The sequence below is a fragment of the Alligator sinensis genome, unplaced genomic scaffold (assembly GCF_000455745.1).
Source record: "Alligator sinensis unplaced genomic scaffold, ASM45574v1 scaffold134_1, whole genome shotgun sequence".
In the NCBI taxonomy this organism is placed as follows: Eukaryota; Metazoa; Chordata; order Crocodylia; family Alligatoridae; genus Alligator; species Alligator sinensis.
The window spans coordinates 616,855-634,599 of NW_005841920.1; the positions used below are offsets into that span (position 1 = coordinate 616,855).

The window sequence follows — 17,745 nt, forward strand, 5'->3', positions numbered from 1 at the left end:
CTGGAATTACTGTCCTACTTGGACAGAACTATTTAACTATTTTTGAGCAGCACTGTTATTGAAATACTTTTAGGGATTACTTGTTTAGATCCTTACTTACATTTGTATTTCAATGGGTTGATTACCTAAATGTCTGTTAAACTGTGCTACGTAAAGCTGTGTCAGAGAAATGATGGATGACAGCTCCATTCAGTGCCATCCACACCCTTGACACCTGGAGCACCCAACAGTTTCGATATACAGCAGGAAGAAAGCAAATAATAAAAAGCAAGCATCTCTCTCAGCAAAGAACAAAGGCAACATAATATAAAACCGTATATCTCCTACCTCTGCTCGACCTTCATAGTATGTTAACATTGACTTTGTAAGCACAAAAAGCCTCTCTTTGTAATTTAAGGGAGAAGTCCTTTTCTTCTGTTGCGACCTTTTAATCAACATTTCCTCTAAGATAGTGTTCATATTCATTTCAGCCACTTGATATCACTGTTTCTAGCCATTGAATATCAAATCCTGTAAAGAGCAAAAAAGAAAGAGGGGAGTGACAAAGATTGTTGCAGATTAACACAGACTGCTGCTACGAATTATAAAAGAAACAGATGGCACTTGCATGTGAAGCAACTTGACAGCTTAAGAAACAATAACCCATACCAAGCATCGTGGAAATAAAAAGTTAATTATTAGCCAAAAATGTTCAAATTTTGTTCAACTGAGGGCTACCCTACCACATTTTATACTGACCAGGGACAACCCTCATGTTATAGGCAATGAAGGGCACTGCAGTCAACTTCATGCCAAGTATAAATGCCTCATAGATGGAGTAGGAGGACATGTTTAGGTTTACACATCTCCATGAACCACAGATGCATTCACCATGAACATCAGCACAAGGTTTACTGCAAAACCTTTTGACTCGCACACAAAAGCAGTGTATAATAGTGTTTTTGTTTATATTGGTTACCTACAAAATATTCACCCTAAACCCTGCAGGTAAATAGCTGTACAAACAAGTGTTGCACAACAGGCAGTCTAATATGAGCAAGAGTTACTTCACTACTTTAACGCTGGTCATAACATAGTTTCAGCGGTTACAAAACAAAGTTTAATTGGTCTGCATTTTTTTTGCATGACTCTTATGGCTCAGTAAACTTAGAACTTACATTAAAAAGTTAATAGTAAACTACTGCACGAAGTAAGTGAAGTCAGGAATTCAAGATAAACCATGCAATCATACAACCACGAAAAGAATCATACAATCAGTATCAATGTGTGTTGACTTTAATTACAGTTATTTGAGGTCACATCAGCAAAGCAATCACAACTCAAACACTTGCACACGTTATTTTGTGCATGTGAACTGCATATGCAAATGTTCACATGAACAAACAGCAATATGCAAAATTGAAATACAAATCAAGAGAAGCCAATATCTTGAAAGTTCATCTCAGAAATTATTTTGACCAAAATTATCAAAACCACTAAATGATTTGGTATCAAACTTAAAAAAAACCACAAAGAGGCACAGTTTTTCAGAAAGTGGCAATCATTTGCACTATGCTCTAAAATGACTTTGACTGTACACAAATATTGGTGCACTGAATCTCTAGTCACATCTGAAAATTTTAGTGAGCTCAGATGGTGTTGATATGAGAAAAACTAAAACATCTAAAAATGAGTAGGCTTGTTTGAAACTAAGTGAAAAATGTCTTTTGTACATCTTGAAAATGAGCTCTCAGGATCCTCGATTATTGGTAAAGGCACTATCTAGCACCTATTTATAAAGGAAAATGGAGGACCCGGGGAATAACTTTGATAGCTACACAGCTACTGGAATATATAAATCAACTTCTAAGCACCTAAAGGATAACAAGGAAGTAAGTAAACAACCAACATGAATTTCTCAAAAGCAGACCATGCTTAACCAATTTCATTTCCTTCTCAGAAGCTGAAAGTTTTTATGAATGGCTGGGGGTGGGGAGAATACGGGATGCAATAAGACTCAGTATTTTTATACCCTCTCCCATGACATTTTCATAAATTAAGCAAATAAAATCTAGATCTGGGCTGTCCAACTGGCAGCCTGTGGGTGGTTAACAGGTGGCCACTCTGACTGACACATGGTAGGGCCACCATGCACAGCTGACTCAGCCCACACTGCCTGCACAGCGATCCTGGAGGGGCTGCCCTACAGCAAGTGGTCTCTATGGTGTGCGGCCCCAGGGACTACATGCCACTGCTGGATGCACCCCTGGCTGCAGGGAAGTTTAACCACATTAGTATAGATGAAATTCCTGTAAAATAGGTGCAGAACTGGTTGAATAATCATGCTTAAAAAATAAGTGATGAAGAACTTAATATCAAACTGTAAGGAGGGACCAAGTGGAGTTCCCTAGGTGTCTGTTCTAGTTCTTCCACTATTTAGTATTTTCATTGAACTGCGTAACATCTTGAGATCCCTTCCAAGTCTATATTTACCATGAGGCACTAGCTACTGAAAACGTCAATTAAAGTTTAGAAAAAGTCCTAGGTAAATACAGTAGTTCCCTAAATCAGCAATGTTTCCCCCCTATCAATAACAGGTGTTTACTAAGGGTGTGTAAAATGGACCCTATTAGATTCAGATTCAGCCCGAATCAGGGACAACGATTCGATTAGTTGATTCAGATCACTGTCCCTGATTCAATTTGGCTGAATCCAAATCTGAAGATTTGATGCCAATTCAGCGGCTCAGTGATTCGGGCACAGACACAGCTTTAAATGTTTTTTCTACATACCTCGAGGTACCAGGCATGGAACGTGAACACTGCTGTGCTGGGGTGGATGGAGCATCCCACACGAGCGCAGGGGAGTCCCCTGCATGCTTGGTGGTGAACCTGGAAGATGACCAGAAGTACTTCCGGTCCACTTCTGGGTCTGCTGGGAAGCGTGTGGGCCCCCCCTCCCCGCGCCTGCTCGGCTCAGCAATCAGCCGCAGGGGAATCCCAGGTACCCGCCCCAGACCCAGGAAGCACCAGTCGCTAAGCTGGGAGGGCGCAGGGGGGGGGCCCCCCAGTGTGCTCTCTGGTGGACCTAGAAGTGGACTGGAAGCGCTTCTGGGTCTGCTGCCGAGTGCGCTGGGGAGCCCCCCACGCTCCTGTGGGTAACTCCATGAAGCCCAGCATCACAGCATTCATGAGACGCCTATATACCTCTAGATACCAGAAAAAACATTTAAAACTGTGTCTGTCTGAATTGTCAAATCTTTTCGAATCAATTCGGCCACCAAATCGGGCTGAATCTCTGCCAAATCAAATCAGGGACTGAAGCTCCACATATAGCCTTAGTGTTTACAACCATCTAAAATTTCCAATATATGCTCCAATTTATCATGTGGAATATATAAAAAATAATCCACAGAGTACATGTATATTTTTCCTGGTAACTTCTTGAGGAGGACATGATTATGATTTAGCATGCATAAAGTGACAAATTTTAAAATCTTGTGCTAAAAATACTCAAAATATTAGGCCTTCTAGGTATATCTGTCTTAGTGCCTCTCTTTCTCCTTTATTTTGTTTTAAAAATTAAAGTTGTATGTAAAATTAATTTTCTGGTGACAACACGTAAGGCTCCACCCTTCTCATACTAATCACTACTCCCTCACACACCCATTTCCCTACCAACTCACATGCAAATACATTCCTATTCATGGGGAGATCTAGAATTTTGAAAAAGGTGTGCACATGGAGAGGTTCATCATCACACATAAAACAAGACATGCTTTTTTGGGGTTAAAAATAAGCTATAAACTTTACTGATAGGTTAAAGGGTGTGAAATAGGAGCTTCATTACCAGCAACAACTAACAGACAGCAAAATTGCAGACCAAAGGATAGCTTGATTGGTGGAACAACCAAGACCATTAAAAAGAAGAAAGGATCATTAATACCTGTAGAAGGAGGATCTTATAAGGCAAAAAGTAGATTACAATAAACCATGAAGTCAAGTGACACCCTCCCTGCTGCCTGACTAGAAATGCTGCTGCCACTGGATTTTAAATTTTGGGTGGACCAAGAATCAAAGTGGGGTATGACTGCACCAGCGCCACCCCCTTCCACATCTGCCTGTTCCCATCTTTCCCTCCCCAATTCCAGTCTCTCTCTCACATTTGCCCTAAGCTTTCTTTAACTGCACTCATACTCTTTCTATGTGAGCCTGACAAGAATCACTGTTTGCCTCAAAGGCTATAATCCCAGAATTTTTGTCTGTGTTATTAGCACTTGAAACACAGAGGAGTAAAATAAGCAAACCAGGCAACACAATTAACTGGCATTTCAGCACCCAGGTATTCTAAAACGTTACATCTCTGTGTCAAGAAAACTCAGTCTTAAACCACAAATATTTTTGACAAATCCGATAAAGTGACTCATCACTTATTTTTTAAAACAGTCACTATCAAAATCTACTTGCCATAGGCAATTATTTACACTGAACTGTCCAAATTAAATGCAGCCATCTGCAGTTAGGAACTGACTCCCCTGTTCACAAAATGTGACATGTAATCTGTATTTTAGTCACCACTTCCACTCACATAAAGGGAGTCAGTACAGTTAAAACCCTCATGATACTGTTCTGAAACTTTCTTATTGCATTTCTAAAAATTTCCTAGAGAAGAATCCAACTTACCTATTAGGAATGAAAATACAAATATATGGACTTCCTACTGGTTTAAAGTGCCTCCTTCTCCAACTTCCTCCAAGCACTCTGCTAAACCATTCTTTACAAACTGAAACTATTCTTCACGGGCACGTCACTCGGCGCTGTTCCAAGAAGCTGAAGGAGTTTCAGGGTGCCACCCTTTCCAAGCTCTCTCAATACCAGCTGTCAAGGATCTGCCCCAGTTCTAGCTGGTCTAGCTTTCCTAGTAGCTATTATGATCTGATCTGCAGAGATGTTGAGCCTCCACAATTTAAGAGAGAGTAGATGTTCAGTACTTCCAGCAGGGGAAGGGAGAGATCAAGCATTTGTGACTCTTCTCTTTAAACTGTCAGAAGTTAATGCCAATACATATTGATGCAAGTTTCTCACATACACATTCAAATCTATTGCCATAGTATCACAAACATGTCCATTGTGTTCCTCATCAACAATTTAAATAGGTGGGAACTTTATCCCTCAGTAGAGATGTACACAACACTTAATATGTGTATACTAGTTTTCCTCTATAGAGCTCAAACCTCTTTAAAAAGGTGCATACTAAATTTCCCTTTTTCCCAAATGTGGAAACTGAGGTATAGAGCGCTTGGGTGACCAGTTTCATGTAACAGGAAGTGTCAGTTCTGGAACCCTCATCTCCATTGTATTCATTCACTGACGGTTATAATATTCACAATAAGCTGATTGATGGATGCTCATAAAGGTTCTTCTAGCAGTAGAGTTTCACAGTAGATGTTCCACTAAATAGCAAGGAGATAAAGAATCCAGTCTGATCAACTTCTTTCTTCATCTGGTAGATTGAATAAAGTCTCATTTTAACAAGCAACTATCACTTTATCTAGCATAAAGCTCCACATAGTTCACCAGGTAATTTCAAAGTGATTTAGAAAAGCCAAAACAAAACATCTTTCTCCCACCATAACAGAACAAGCAGCAACAGAAAACTGTTTATCTCGAGAGTCATTGTTTCATCCCTCAGAAGAGAGAAACTAAAACCAAGCTCGGAACTCTACGTTCTGTCTCCTCCTTAATTGAATTATCTAGTGATTCAGGTTCTGTGATGCAAAGCCTCCAAGCTAAATTGATGGGCTTCTATCCAAAACTATTCATCAGGCACAGCCAGAAAATGCTTGCATTTAATTTTTTTGACAGCTTCTTCTTCTCTCCTGCACAAGCACTCTTTTTTGTTTTGCTAATTAGACCTATCAAGCTGAATAACAATGCTGTTACATTAATATAAAAATATCTAGCCTATTACACAGCTTAAATTAAAACAACAAAATTTCACTTTTTCAATAAAAGGAATTATTTTTGAAGTACCATTTGTTGATTACAGTTTTATAACACATACAGACATTATATTTTCAGGCCAAATCTGTAACCCGTACTCATAGTGAGTAGCATTTATTCACGTAAGTAAACACTAGTATGGGCTTATTCAGATGAGAAACTACTCCTCAATATAAACCAGCACTGAAGAATCCACTTTTGTGTTCTTTAAGAGATGAAAAGGAATCTCTCTTCTAGCATAGAAGGAGTATAGAGATAGAAGTTGTATCTGACAATTGTTAAAAATATACATATTGTTAAAGAGAAGTTTCATGGAAATAAATATAGCAAAGAGACTCTAACCAAAGTCTGTCATATGATTTCAGAAGTGGAAACTGGAAAAAATGCTGCAAATAAGATTTCAAATGTATTCTAGTAGCAAAAAGGAGAACCAAAATTTTTTGCTTTACTTCACATGACAGCAGACTCAAAAACAGCCCCACCTTTTCTGACATACCTTATACTTTATTTTAAACAGAAAGAAATGTGATAAACATTTTCAAACAACATTCAAAACTGCGCTCAAGAGATTTGCAAAACCTTGATCTCTGTGCAAAAGTGGGCCCTTGCATAAGGAAACTGGATCATTAAATGCACAAACCATCCACTGTGCAAATAAAATGGATTATCTGCTTCAGTAAATACTACCCAAGTGAAAACCCTTGACCTACAGCATATTCTCCAAGCCAGACAGAATTTAGAGATGAAAGGTCCATTTTGTTCTCCATAGGGGCAACTGATATACACGAGTAGTAGCATTCCAAGGAAGATCTGTTACAAATATTGGACACTGAGGGCAACAATTTTATTTACTCTAGTATAAATCAGGAGTAAGTCTAATCAGCACAAGCACCAAGGAAGAAAACTACTGGGCTAGAGACAGAAATTACACACAAACAGGTTTAAGTGATCAGAAACAGGTTTCAACCTGTAACAGAACAGAAGCCTAGTATACTTAAACCACTTACAAAATGGCTGAAACTAGCTGAAGATAACCTTGGTTAGATGCAGTATCAGACCTAACTGATTTTGGCCAAACCAGTTTATGCAACTTCCATACCAGACCCCTTCCCGGTTCAAATTAAATCAGTCCCCCAGCATCCCAGGATGCTTTGCAGCCCCAGGCTGTGCTGTCTGCTCCAGAAAAACAGGGTTGGCACCACCCCTCTTTTCCCTACCCAGAGTACTATAACTGCTGCAGCTGGGTGGGGGAGGGAGGTGGCCACCTGGCTGTAAACTGCAGATGGGGTCAGCCTGGCAGGGGCAGAGCAGCCCCTCAGTCTGTCTTTAATTACAATTTGTCATAAATGTATTCAGGCCCTTTATGAATCAAAATATACCTCCTGACTATGACTTTTTCCAATAGCACATTCAGTCTGACTGACTATAAGTTCCTCTTGAATTCTTAGTGGGTTTTCTTCATTTTGCCTTATAGGCAGTGAATTCTTTGGGCCAGCAACTGACTCAGGATTGCTAACTATCCATTTACAAAGACAGCTGGGGGAGGGGAAGAGAGTGGGGGAAGTCAGGCTAAAAATAGCTGTTTGTAAAATACATTAAAAAAATTAAGCTGTTTGTAAAAACACTAAGCAACTAGAGCTTGACTGAAACTCTGTGGTCAGAAAGAATCCGGAGGCAAACTGATGGACAGAGAGAGCATAACAGCATAACCTGATGACTGAGCAGGAGCGTTGCACCCTGCAGCAGCCTTCTCTCCGGGGTTTGTACACCTAGACCCCTACCCCCATAGTCATTGTTATTGCTGCTGTCTGTAATACTGCTGGGTCACTTATAGCCTTCTTTTGGGGTCCATGCTTTGGTCCATGGCAGCACAGTGCAAACACATTGCTGCAGTCAATGATTTTTTGCTGCAAACTTTATTGATAATTTTTTTTTACAATTTTTGGTGTTGAACACCTACATTTAAATGCAGCCCTTCTAGCTGGAGCCTGGCAGCATAGCAGAACAGACTACATTTATATTATGTAAAATACGTATCAGTAAAAACAGCTCTCAGTAAAGAGTTTGGTGGTCATATCAATAAAAAAACTTCTTGGATTGGCAACCCTGAATTGACCCTGGGTCTCTGATGCCATATAAAGCACAAAAAACTTCCATACTAGAAAATAAACAAACAATAATGCACTTCTAGTTTTCTACTAAAGAAGCCTTCAGTTTCATAGTTGTTAGGGGCTGGAAGGGACCTTGCAGATCATCAGGTCCAGCCCCCCTGTACTTGGGCAGGAAAGACTGCTGGGGTCAGATGACCCCAGCAAGATGAGCATCAAGACACTTTTGAAGATCACCAGAGTGGATGACTGTACCACCTCTGGGGGGAGCCTGTTCCAAACCCTCAGTACTCAACTTGTAAAGTTTTTCCTCATGTCTAGCCTGAAGCAATCTTCAATCAGTTTGTGCCCATTATTTCTAGTCCTCCCCAAGGGGACCTTGGTGAACAGTTTCTCCCTCAGGCCCTGAAGTACTCCCCCAATCAGAATTTACTGTGAAGCTCGCACTAATTTTGCTTTCAATTGTTGTACCCAAATTAAAACCCCATCTGTGTCTGTTTTTGCTTAACTGATAAGTTAAAAATCCAAATATTGTAGTCTGATGCATAGAAAAATAGGAACATGAAAAATGTTTTTAGAAAGAGAAATTAAAGAAATCTAGACATCTCTCTCACCATGGTGATCCTTATGCTTTCTTGGCAATCCTCTAACTTAGTGTTTCTCAATCAGTGGGCTGTGACCCAAAAGTGGGCTGCAAAAATATTTGAAAGGGTCATGAGCAAGTCCCAGGAAAAGGTGAGAGAGAATGAGTTTCTCCTTGCAGGCTGGCAGCCTTCTAGCCTGCAAGGGACTGCTTGGGGCAGTTGGTGGCAGCAGGTTCACACGTGGTTGGCATGCAGCCAAGCAGGGTTGTGGGAGCAGCCCCAGCAGCTGGATACAGGTAAGTGTATGAGGAGTGGGTGTTGGAGAGCTGGTGCTTGGGAACTGTCTGGGGGTTTGTGTGTGTGAGTGAATGGGTATGCAGGGGATGGGTATGTGTTGGGGGGGAGGGAGGGGAAAATGGGCTGTGCTGGTGCTGAGGGAAGGTGGCCGAGTGCCAAGACTGCATTGGGGGGGACTGCTAGGAGGATGGGTGAGGATGTGGCTAGGCTGCCTGGCATGCAAGAGCTCCAGCCCATGGTGGGGGGTGCCACAGGCTTCCCCTTCTCCCTCCAGCCTGTGCCAGGGCTGGACTTGCTCTGCTGCTGCTTGCATGAGCTGGAGCTGCTAGAGCCGCCAAGCTCCAGCCTAAGCAGGCCAGTGACAGCCGGGGGCCCCCTCTGGCAAGGCTGGAGGGGAGGGGGATGAATGAGGGGCACTGGCAGGCCCAGAGGGCTGTGAGTTGGGACTGGCCATCAATGTTTACAAATGGGTCCTGATACAAAAAAAAGGCAGAGAACCACTTCTCTAAGTCCTCTTCTTTGGGTGGGTTAGAAAATGAATCTAGTACTTGTGGAAGTGAGAAATAGTGGTACAGGCTTAAGGAACAGTGCAGGTAGTAGTGCTGGCATACAACTCTAGCACTAGACTTCAGACCACAACAAAGCCGTTTGCTTTTTCCCAAGCAAAGGCTGTTAATCACAACATCTTGGTATTATGCACCAGTAAAAACTAGGAAGAAACCAAGCATTTTTTCATTTTAAAACTAAGATAAGAATACATGTGACCTGAAAGCTCCATTTCTCCTTGCATGTGATGTAGAATCAAAGAAAAAGAAAAGTACAGCTGAAAGGGATCTCAGGAGTTTATTAAGGCAGGATCATCTCTACCTAAACCATCCTATAAAAGTGTATTTTCCTATTAAAGCTGCACAAACACCCTTCTCATACAACTACCAGGCACAATGCCCAAAAAGCCACCACCATAACCTGCCACAGGTAAAGCAAGGGAATGAAGGCACTGTCCATGTCTTACTGCTGGAAGGGTAGAAAGTAGTTTGTTAAATACACTCAAGAAATCCAAGGAAAAGAACCATGTTCCCCCACTACAAAAAGAAGGCAAACCCCACCACAATCCATGCTGCCATGAGATAACATTCCTTCATGGTCCCAAATGTGGCGCTCAGTTTGAGGAGCAAGAACCTTTAATCAGGAACCTTGGGGGTTATATTACCAATAGATACATCAGCATATTCCAGTTAAAATCCCCAACCTTAGTTGCAGCTAACACCCTGACACCTTTAGCAAAAGCAGGGGAAAAAATTCCTTCCCAACCCCACATAGCAAATCAGCAAAGCCCAAAAGCATGTGAGAAGAAATAACCATCCTCCACTCTACACTGCAAACTGGAGACTACAAATACAACTTCACATACACACTCTAACCAGCAAGCCAAAACTCCCCTTTCTGTCATCTTATCCCCTTCATAAACTTATCCCATTTCCTTTAATCTTTCAAAACCAAGCTTACTGTAGAGCACTGCTTCATTTTCCCTGCTGCAGAAAACAGTCCTCTCCAATTTCCACTTGCTGTGGGCCGCAGAACTCTTCTTGTGATCTCCAAACAGTGCATGTATGGTGGGTCTCCTGGGCATCCAACTCTTGCTCTTCACAGCAAGCTCCAGGCATTGCTACTCCTAGCTCATCCCTGAATAATATTTATTCAACCTCTTCTTGAAAAATTCCAATAAAAGAGACTCCACAACTTCCCAAATTCCATTCCCTCGCAGTTCTAATAGCAAAGAAGCTTTTCATGATATTTAGTCACTTCCTCTATTGCACCTATATTGTAAAAAAGAGACCTTAGAGCAACATTGTAAACTCAAGCATATATTTTATAAAGCTTTGGCCACAGTTCCTACGTTATGAACAGTAACAGCAGCAGCTCTTGGATGCATCTATGAAGGTGAAGGATTAACATACCAACTTGTTTCAGTCTTACTCCTCTCTGAATGTGGACTGCAGCTAATACCATTTTTCACTTATTCATCATATGCACCAAAACAAAAATATTGTGTATGGTCTTTAAATCAAAAATATGATTCTTCTTTACAAACTTCTTTGTGTCACTGTGTGTCTCATGCCAGTTAGGCAGACAAGAGGATTTGGCATGCTCACATAGTCATCCCAGTGCTGATTATCTCTAAAATAATGTTCAAGAGCCCATGAAAGTCATTTACCATAACAGCAGTAAAAAGAAACAAAAAAAGAAACAAAAAAAACAAGCACTCCTGCCACTCAACCCCCAATATACTCAGGGACTGAATGTAACAAGCAACATAAGACAACACATAGCTGAAAACCTAAGTGCTACAGCAGAAGTACCAGATCTCACAAACAATGAAAGGTTAGTTTTGGCTATGTGCTGTTCCACAGTAACATGATAGGCTGCAGTCGTCACGTAATCGGGGAGCAGTTCTTTTTGTTCTGGAGTGTGGCAAAATGTACACTAAGCAACAAGCTAAAGCCCAGGAATTCAGCTCATAGCTCTTACATTGGCTACCGTTACTGTTTCTGTGCCTTTCACATTTACAATGAACCTAGATCTTGTACCTCCACTGCACAGCAGCAACATCACCAGTTTCATAAAAACAGGTATTAAGAATTAATGCAAGATCATCTCAGGCAAAGCTATAAACAGAACTTCTAATATAGTGAAGTAGCTGAGACTTAGCTTTGTCGTACCACAACTAATTACAGAAGATGGCCCCAGTAACCCAGGTGGCTCTGTGGTACCCACTAACAATCCCACAAGCAGCAGTTTATAAGTGTTCACAGTTCCGTTCCGAGATGTGCGATTCTCTGGTTCAAACCTTTTAAATCTAGATAACATGGGCATGATACCTACAGATGACCCAAACACGGACATTGTCACACCTGAGCTACACTGTCTGTAAATCACTACACAACAATTTGTTCCCAAAGTAAATAATTCTGATGCTTACAGTTCCAGTAGTTGTGAAATATCCTGGCAATGTGCTTATGTTGGTTTTTTGTATGGGCTGATATATAGAGAGGATTAAAGTGTGCTCTTCCATTAAGTGAAAGAAGTCTGTGGATTCACAAACACTGTTGATGACCCACATCAACAGGGGGGCGGGAGGGGGAAGGGGGGAAGAAGTACATGCCTATGACTGTATAAAAGTTTGCTTGTAGAGTCTGTGGTAATTTTTTTAAGGATTTTATATTACTAAACTTTATATTTAGAAATGAATGTAGATGCCAAACGTAGATTCATTATACTGTATATTTGTATTTTGTTAATGTGCTTCCCCTTAAAATCAAGGTGGGGGACAAAGAATCTGAGACCAAACAGTGTGGGGGAAATTTGTCTAGTGTCCAGAAGTAAAAGTTCCCATCTACATGAGGCTTCAGAAATACCACAGCTTGATTATTTTTTTCTGAAAGCAAACCTCCATTTTGGAAGGTACAACACTTGAACTAGATACCTGTAGGAATTGCCAGTGACCTGCAGAGCCTTTTACATGTAAGCCACCAGTATGAATCCTACTGAACTCAACAGGGATTAAAAATTGTTCCTACTCAGTAATGCATGGTAGCTCATGTGTGGTGAGTTTGGTAAACCCTCGTTCCAGCTGTTATGTCACAAAAATCACCATTGTGTTGTCGTCAGGATGGGTTTTTATTCTTTCTCCTTATTTTATGTTTATATAATGCTTAGGATAATAGAGCCGCAAGCCCAGTTGAATCTTCTAGTGGAAGTTCCAGTAACAAGAGTCAGAATGACATTAGTATAAATTGGGAATCATTGGCAACAGTGTAACTGCGCACATTTTTAAAGTGGGCACGGGATGCTTAAACGCTCAGAAAACACATTCAAAACTATAGGGCCATGTGACTAGAAAGACTACCCATATCATGGAATCCAGTCTTTTGCAACCACAGGTAAGTATGTAACATATTTACCCAATAGGGCTGTAACATGAATTGAACTAATGTAGCTAATGTTAACACTGAGTGTAATAATAGTGAAATGTAACCATGTTAATCTTGTCCTGTAAGCAACTTGAAAACTTAATTTTGTATCATTCTGCTTGACATAAGTAAATAAACTCTGCATGGCCTTTATGTATGTGTGTGTGTGAAAGGGTGAACGGTGAGCAAATGGCATAGAGACAGGAAAAAGAAGATTTAACTGTTTATGTAAGCAACAAGGCACCAAATGTGTAAGTTACCAGTCAGTAAACTAATTAATGGATGGCTGAAGAATCCCTTTGAAGCCTAGGGCACAAAGGAGATAACGAGGAGGAGAAATGCACACTTCCTGACAGATGGGCAGCAAGGACACTCCAAGGCTGAGATACCAACTTTCACAACCAAATTGACCCTGGGCTGAGGTAAGCAGAAAATGAATGAAGAACAACTGCAAAAACAGAAGCTGGGTATGGAAGCACATCCACATAAACTTAACCAGAAAGCACAAACTTAATATTTAGCTTTAAGGAGGAGTGGGGAGGAATCCTACAGCATACTATAGGAGAGGAATGCTGCCCCTGCAAGTGCAAGGAATTAGCTTGGCAAAGTATGCTACAGAGAAAGGCAAATTACCCTCAACACCCCTGGACAATCTAACCTGCATAAGAGGAGAAAAAACACCCCTTTCTGACCCTAATGATCAGAAAGTGTAAATTGGTTGGCTGTAGATTTGTTTAATCCTAAACACATGAGCAAGGCCTACCTATCTACCATGTACCTGAGGAAGGAAGGCAAACAAACAAACAAATGCATACAATCCAGAAGCCAAGTAATGTATTTAACAGAAGAATGGAAAACTCTCCATAGCTCCTGCTGGCAACCAAGAGAAGCCCAGAAGCTTGGGATTAACATAAGACTGTTCCCAACAAATAGTGTAAACAATTTAAAAATTCAAGAGGTAGATAAATAAACAAGTGAAGCAAAATCAATCCAAAAGAAACTACTCATACTAGCCTGCCTTACTTGTACAAAGAAAGCCATATAATCCTTTGTAGCCTGAAATAAAGCATAACTCCAACTTGTGGTTTGAGGGCAAGTACCCTAAGATATTGCAAGCCTAGCACCAACATACAACTTACACCTAGCCTCAGGAAGCTACCTCCCACCCAGCCTGGGACTGCTTTGTCTAGCTTTAACCTTTGCCCCCAACTCCTGTTCTCCCTGTAAGCCAAGTCAAAAATCCCCACACCACCTATACCTCCCACATACGCAAACAACCCACACAGCAATCAAGGTTTCTTTCAAGCTCTTTATGATAATATCAAACATTTAAAGCAGGGGTGGGCAAAATGCGGCCTGGGTGCCAGATGCAGCCTGCCAGGCCATTCTATCCAGCCCGCGGGGCCCCTAAAAAATTTAGAAAATTAATATTAATCTGCCCTGGGCTGCCTGTCATGCAGCCCCTCGATGGCTTGCCGAAACTAAGTAAGCAGCCCTCTGCCCAAAATAATAGCCCAACCCTGACTTAAAGCCACATGTTACATGCTCTAATTATTACTCCAAGGACACCCTTATCTCCTCCATAAATTTCTCAAGCTTCATCTTGAATCAAGTCAGACCCCTTACTTTTGACTACTTTGTTCAGAAGACTATTCCAAAACTTCACTTCTCTAAGGGAAATAAAAACCTTCTAAATTTCCATTAACCTAAAACTTATTCATGACCAATTTGTGCCCATTTGATTTGGAACCAATAATGTCCTTTCATTTAAATAGTTTTCCTTCCCTGATAATCTGCCCTGAAATGTATTTATAAAGAATGTTTCAACTTTTTGTTTTGCTAAAGTATAGGCACCATATGTTGGGTGCAGCAGGAGGGAGAGGAGGCTGACTGGGCACACATGCAGGCTCTCAGCACACGTGTGCCCCCTGCAACGTACCTGAAGAGGCAGAGGCTGAGAAGCAACAGCGGGGGCAGCAGCAGCTGACCCCCCCAAAGGTAAGTGGGGCCCGAGCCGGCACAGCTGCAGAGGATCCAGAGGGGAAGCCCCTGGATTCCTCTTTGCTGAGCCGGGCAGGGAGCCATGCTCCTGAGCCGCACGCGAACAGAGCGCGCAAACAGGGAGCCGGCTAGGGGGGACCCTTCCCCCGGGTGACAAAGGGGATAGCTGTTCCGCAGATGAGCGGAGCAAGGCACGGTCCAAGACCGTGCCAAGGAGTCAGTCCTCCAACAGAGATGCTCTGGTGTCAGCCAGGGCATCTCTTTCATTCTCCTGTTGCCTCAGCCCCCAGTGCTGTCCAAGGTAAGGGGGGAGGGGGGGATGTGCCCAGGGCTGCAGGGGGTATGAACCCAGCCCAGCCCTGTGCAGCTTGCTAGACCAGCTTTGCATCTGAGGCGCACACAGAACCAGTGCCTCCCGGAGCTCTGTGACTCACTCCAGTGCAAAGCTGGACTAGCAAGCCACACAGGGCTGGCCCATGTTCTGCTGCATGCCACCTCCCCCCGCCCTCTACAGGCACAGTGGGGCAGAGGCAGGACCCGGCGCAGTGCGGCATGGCACGCGGGGTCAGTATGCCAGGACCAGCCGGGTTCTGCTGCCCCTGGGGCTGCTCCCATGGGAAGCTGCCAGCCCTGGGGCTGCTCCCCAGGTCCTGCCAGCCCTGGGGCTGCTCCCCAGGTCCTGCCACCATGGGAATGACCCAACTGGGTGGCAGGAGCAGCCCCAGGGTTGGTAGGACCCATCTGGGCGCAGCGTGTGGTCCCCACACACCATGCTGGGTCCTGCCACCATGGGAATGGCCTGGCCAGGCGGCAGAGGGGCCCCAAGGGTGGCAGGCCCCAGCTGGGTTTGGCAGGTGGTCCCCATGTGCCGTGCCGGGTACTGCCACCAAGAGCCCAGCCCAGCTGGGTGGCAGACAGGCCCCAGGACCCAGCTGGGCCCGGCACGTGGTCCCCACACCCTGCTCAAGGTCCTGTCACCATGGCCCAGCCCTGCCGGGCAGCAGAGAAGCCCAAGGGCTGGCAAGACCCAGCTGGGCCTGGCGTGTGGTCTCCATTACCACACCGGGTCCTGCTACCATGGCACCCCACTCCCACTACTGCTGCTAAAGGTAAGTTATGGGCCCTGGGTGTGGGGGCTGTAGCCCTCCAAGGTGCCTGGGACCCTGGGCGGCGGGGCTGGGGCCCTGTAAGGGGGGCATTCCATGTGCTGGGGGGGGAGGGGGGGCTGCACCCTATGGGGACCAGGGGACCCACCCCACCTGAGCAGCCCCCTCACAAGATCCCCCAAACCCACAGTCCCCCCAGCAATTGCCCACACCTACCCACACACCAACCCACATCCCTCCACACACAGCCTCCCACCTTCCCCCACACCCCTTCCCATCACCTTCCTGCCGACACCACATCCCCCCATCATACACCCATCATGTGCGAAGAAAACCAAAAGTACACATCAATACATATAAGTATTTAGAATTCATTTTATCATGATAATAGAGATACTGATAGGCTTCCACATTGCTTTAACATTGTATATATACCAATAAAGCATTGCCCAACTGATCGCTCGCTCTCTCTCTCTAGTTGGTGGGGGGTGGTCTTTTATTTTAATTGTGGAAAAACATGGATTTGGGGGTATTTTTAAAAATGGATTTGGGATGCTGCTGCAGCAGTCCAGCTGACACAAGGGATAGTGTCCCTAGGTACCAAGTGGCCAGGCCCTAGAAGCTCCTGAGAGCAAGTAGCCCTGAGCTGCTTGCCAGGGCAGCTTTTTGTATGGATGGGGCCAGCACAGGGCAGCTTTTTATACTGTTAGGGACAACACAGGTCCTGGCCCTGGGCTCTAGCTCCCCCTGGCTGCAGATCTGGGAGGAGCCAGGCAGGGTTATTTTGCCCCAAGTGGCACAATTTGCTCCTCAGCAAAGTGCAAGTCCGAGCATGTACACGGAGGCAAAACGCCCTGGCTCAAATTTGCACCACTTATATTTGAACTGTTCTATAGAAGCGATGCAAATTTGAGCTGGGGCTTTTTGCCTCCGCGCATGTGCTCAGACATGCACTTTGCTGAGGAGCAAATTGTGCCACTTGGGGCAAAATAACCCTGCCTGGCTCCTCCCGGATCTGCAGCCAGGGGGAGCTAGAGCCCAGGGCTAGCACCTGTGCTGTCCACAGCAGTATAAAAAGCTGCCCTGGCAAGTAGCTCAGGGCTCTTAGCTCTCAGGAGCTTCTAGGGCCCAGCCAATGTTCCGGGTGTGATGGCCGGGTTTGAACTGTCAAAGCATGTCCTCCTGGCCCCATTTGGCCAGGAGGTCAGCCACAGCCAAGTGGGTTCAAGGTGCCAGCTCTGAGCAGGCAGGGTCCTGCCACTGGCCTCCCTAGCAGGAATTCTTTTGTTTCCTATTCGAAAACTGAAAAATCCCTGATAAAAAAAACCCTGAAGTCACTCTGTAAAATACCCCAAAATCCATGTTCTTCCACAAGTAAAACGAAAGGTAAAGAGAGAGAGAGTGACAGAGACAGCGGTCAGTTGGACAATGTTTCATTGCTATATCTACAGTGTTAAAGCATATCTCTTATAATAATAAAGCAAACTCTAAATGCATGTTTCATGAATATATATTTTGCTGCCCTCCCACAGGGGCTATGGCCCCCACACAGGGGTTACATCCCCCCAACAGGGGGTTCGGCCCCCACACAAGGGCTATGGCCCCCAACAGGTGTTACAGCCCCCCAACAGGGGGGTTGATCCCCACACAAGGGCTACGGGGGGGTCTGGGGGGAGGGGCCGGGCAGGGAAGCAATG

At 43.9% G+C, this 17,745-nt stretch overlaps 1 protein-coding gene across 3 annotated transcripts in view; it reads right to left on the reverse strand.

The window, feature by feature from the left end:
• Positions 1-17,745, reverse strand: part of TEC (tec protein tyrosine kinase) — a 79,603-nt gene that overhangs the window by 55,326 nt on the left and 6,532 nt on the right. The window contains exons 1-2 of one of the 3 annotated variants that reach the window (XM_025198347.1): positions 10,477-10,498; positions 328-510 (exon numbers count right to left, since the gene is read on the reverse strand). In XM_025198347.1, the coding sequence (XP_025054132.1) occupies positions 328-465 (138 nt within the window). In that variant the 5' untranslated portion in view covers positions 466-510; positions 10,477-10,498. Of the gene's footprint in view, positions 1-327; positions 511-4,661; positions 5,245-10,476; positions 10,499-17,745 lie in introns of those variants that run through there. The other 2 variants (XM_006019003.3, XM_014517651.2) reach the window with 2 other exon arrangements.